Below are 4,249 nucleotides of genomic sequence, written 5' to 3'. Positions count from 1 at the left end.
CTTTTCTAAATAGTGAATTGGAAGAAGAATTTTTTATGGAACAACCTAAATATTTTTTTTAACTCATGGGCATGAAAACTAAAGTCGATAAGTTGGATAAGACTTTGTAGAGTCTTAAACAAGTCATATGAAATGACATGAAAATTTAAAGTTTGACGATTTGATGATTGTTAAATGAATTTCGAAGTAAATGTAATCTTGGATATTGAGATTATTGATTCATGAATGCAAATTTCCTTAAATCAATCTCACTATGATGAGAAAGTTTTAAAGAAATATATTTACGGAAGCAAACTTGTTTGCATACTATATGATCCTAGTTTAAAAACTATGGAGGAGCACTGCTGAAAGTGTAATACAATCAGAATATGAAAGCATTATTGGCATTCGGAATGTCACTAATTGTACTTGACCCGACATTATATGTCGTAGCATTGCATATGTCGTGGTACTGTTGTGCCGGTTTGTTAGTAAACCGAAGAACTATCATTGGTATGCTATTGAGAGATACATGAGATAAAAATGACCATGAATCTCATATTACATTATTATAGATTTTCTGATGTTCTTGAAGGATTCAGTGATGTAGATTGGAATACATTATTATATGATTCCAAAACAATTAGTGACTATATATTTTGTATATATAGTAGAGAAACTGTATCTGGGAAATCAGAGAAACAGACTATATTGGCTTAGTCCAATATGAAGTCTGAAATGATTGCATTATAGCCACAGCTAGTGAAGAAGCAAGTTGGTTGGTTGCTTGCTATGTGAGATTCCTTTATGGAATAATCTATGCCAGATGTGTTGATCCATTGCGATAGTACCGCTGCTATTGCATAAATTGAGAACCATTATTATAATGGTGAAAGACGTCGAATAAAAAGAAAGCACAACACAGTGAGATAGTTAGTCTCTAAATGTGTTGTAAGCATGGGTCATGAACACACTGATGAAAAATTTAGCAGATCCTTTGACGAAAGGAATAGCTAAAGAGGAAGTCCATTATACATCTGGAAAGATGGGACTAATGCCTAAATGAATTCCTCATGATGGAAACCCAACCTAAATGACTGGAGATCCCGAGAAATAGGTTCAATGGGTAATAACAAGTTGTGAGGAGTTAAAGATGATCATGCAAGTAAAAATAAGAAAAGCATGATTCCTGAAAGCGAAAGGATGAGATAATAAAACTCTTAATGAGATCTATACTCTGTATGAGTGGAGTACCGAGCTTCAGGAGTACTCTTGATAGACTCACCTATATGAATGTGGAACTGAGGCCGGTTCCTATGGAATTTAGAGGCGAATTCCTAGAGCGTTCATGAAACTGGGATACACGTGCAGGGCCATTAAAACACGAGCTATAAAGATACACCTTAAGAAAAGGTTGTGTGCGGGTTTGAGAAAAATCCGAGATAGAGTTCAAGACAAGTGTCACTCTTACTAAATCGGGATCTTACTTGCTATGTAAAGGTTCAAGTCATAGACACATTTGCTTATGCACAATCTTTTAGAAGCGTCCTACGATATTTTGAAATTTTCTTTTAAATTCAAGTGGGGATTGTTGGAACAAAAGTTCACATTGGTGTGTGAATTGAAAATAAAATTGAGTCTCATATCGGGTATTAGAACATACTAGTGTGTTGTAGCATACTAGTGTGTATTTTGTAAAAATAAATAAATTAAGTCCTACACTTTGATGATATTGGACATACTATTTATTTATTTAATTTATTGTGATTTATTTTCCATCATTTTGTAACTGTTAATTTATGGGAAAATAATTCTAATTGATTGCTTCACTAAGAAAGAAAACATATGCATATATGCATATACATCTCACCCTTATGTGAGACACGGAAAGCTTCTATAAAAAAATGATATGATGCATCTCAGCCATTTATCCTTAGTTGATGGTTGAACATAGGTTGGAGCAATTATAATTTGTACAATCAAGTTGTAGATACATGGTCAAGTGACTACACGATTATGTGATAAACATTTCAATATTTTGTTTAAATTGGTTTTGGAGCCATGTTCATCCAAAGAGTTGAAGCTAATTGCTAGCGGTGATGGCAGACTTCAAGGTATGCTAGTTTTATTTTGTTTTTCAAACAAACAATGGATGATCACTATTAGGGACTGAACTCTAGTATAATTGTTGGGTCTAATTTTTGGGAGTATTATACTATGAATTTACATTTTAGAACTTAATGCTGAATATGGACCTTTCTAATGTTGAATTTAATCTTGATGTCTATATTCAAGTTTGTTCTATTATTCTGCGAGACTTATGATTTTAGCAAAACTTTTCTCTATTTTTTAGTTGAAATCATGCTTAAGTACATTGAGTCCATAATAACTAATTGGATATTTCTAATTGATTTTATGATCAATTGTTACTAATCTTTTATCAAACTAGTAGCGTTTGTTGATTTATATCAGCATAAGTGCCTTAAGGATACTAATAGTAATATTAGTATTAATTTATTTTAAAAGTTATATAAGAATAACTAGTTCCTTCAAATAAAGAATGGTCTTAGTACCATTATCCCTTTGATTTGAGAATAGTTTTAGTACCATATTGGAATGACCTTAGTGTCATTATATTGATTGATATTGTAGTATCATCAATACATGTGATATTGTAGTACCACATGTAGTATCGTAGTTCCGTTGATTCATAGATTGAGGTTGTAGCATCAATCTGAGTGGTATTGTAGTACCACTGAATCACCGATGAGTAATAGATTGATGTCGTAACATCAATTCGAGTGGTATTGTAGTACCATTTAAGAAGGTGTATTCTTTGACCGATTTCTACCGTGCAGTAGCATATCGGTATATAGTTGTAACTGGGCTGTTTTATCCTGGGGACGACGTGGTTGATAGTCTGCTTGCACAATTTTGGGCAATGCCATGAAACATTTTAAAGAAAGCGACCTAGTCCGCGACTCAACCCAGTAATCTCTTCGGTGGCTGTAAAAAATTAATTTTTAACGGTTTTTTAAATCCGAAAACAACACCACCGAAATGTGAAAGCTGCAGGAGCAGGACTGTTTTTATCTGAAACATTCACACCCGATAGTCCAAATCTTTCAGAAGGAGGATATCATATATAAGTTTGTACATGTTTGCTGTTTGGAATCGCGGAGAGTTTGACAAAATTAGAGTGACATAGTGGTTTTGTCAAAGCTGTAAAGTGTAGCTTTTGTCAAAATCATGATAGCACACCATGATTCTGCGAAATTCACCGTCAATCCAAAAATACAGTTTGTTACAGTTACAATAGATTTAGACTTAACATTAGATAGATTTTCACAAAAGTTTTGTTTAACTGATGAACATTCCCAATGAGTTTGTTGAACTAGGTATCATCAGATGGAAGACTAGCTAGGTAGACCATTTCGAAGCGTTCCAAAGCAGATTGTACCGCCACTTAAAATATCACTTTCAAGGAAGTTAAAGGAAGTTGTGGAGGTGAAATACACAAAACAAGGAAGATATATATATATATATATATTATGAAGCGGAAGTTAAATTAAAATCCTTAACTAAGTGATCTTAAATTATATGGTGTCAAAGAAAATGCTTCATTGCAAAGATATAATATACAAATAGTTGAGCAATTATCCGCCTAGACATTTGTAAGTTGACATTGAAAAAGAAAAGTAAATCTCACAAAACATAAAACATGTTAAATTTGAAAATAGAAATAGAAAAACAGTGCATCTTTGATTCCTTCCTTCCTTTAGCTCTTATTAGTTGAAACCAATGGAGCTGGTGCTACCCAAGCCACACCAGATGGAAGCTTTATCTTTCTCAATGTAGGCCTTCTTAATAGCATTGAGTCAACATAAACATCAAGTACTAGTCTAGGACAATGTTTCAAATTGATCTCTCTGAGTTGTTTGCAATTTCGTAGGGCACGCTTGACTCCCTTGTATGCGACAACATGACAATGTTTGAGTGAGAGTTTCAAAATGCCAGTACAACTCTTTGTAATAACATAGAGTGTTTTATCGTCAACAGATGAATGTGAGAAATTCAAAACCTTCAATTTAGGAACTTGAAAGTTCATGATTATATCTTCGGTGAAAATAGAACAGGAAGTTAAGTTCAAATGTGTAATATTTTGACGACGTCCGTTCAAAAGAAGATGAAGACTGTCTGGATGTATGTCATTGCAATGACTCAAATCAATGCACGGCAACTCAGGGAAACAATTGCCATACCTCAGCAT

General features: G+C 33.5%; 1 protein-coding gene across 1 annotated transcript; it reads right to left on the bottom strand.

Moving 5' to 3' along the window:
* Positions 1-3,757: 3,757 nt before the first annotated feature.
* Positions 3,758-4,249, bottom strand: LOC123889679 (F-box/LRR-repeat protein 2-like). Its single transcript, XM_045939122.1, has one exon. It carries the CDS (start codon positions 4,247-4,249, stop codon positions 3,758-3,760), a length of 492 nt encoding a protein of 163 aa, XP_045795078.1.

The sequence above is a fragment of the Trifolium pratense genome, linkage group LG1 (genome assembly GCF_020283565.1).
Source record: "Trifolium pratense cultivar HEN17-A07 linkage group LG1, ARS_RC_1.1, whole genome shotgun sequence".
Taxonomy (NCBI): Eukaryota; Viridiplantae; Streptophyta; class Magnoliopsida; order Fabales; family Fabaceae; genus Trifolium; species Trifolium pratense.
Note: the sequence above shows the minus strand (reverse complement) of the source record. Positions and strands in the feature narration are given on the sequence as shown.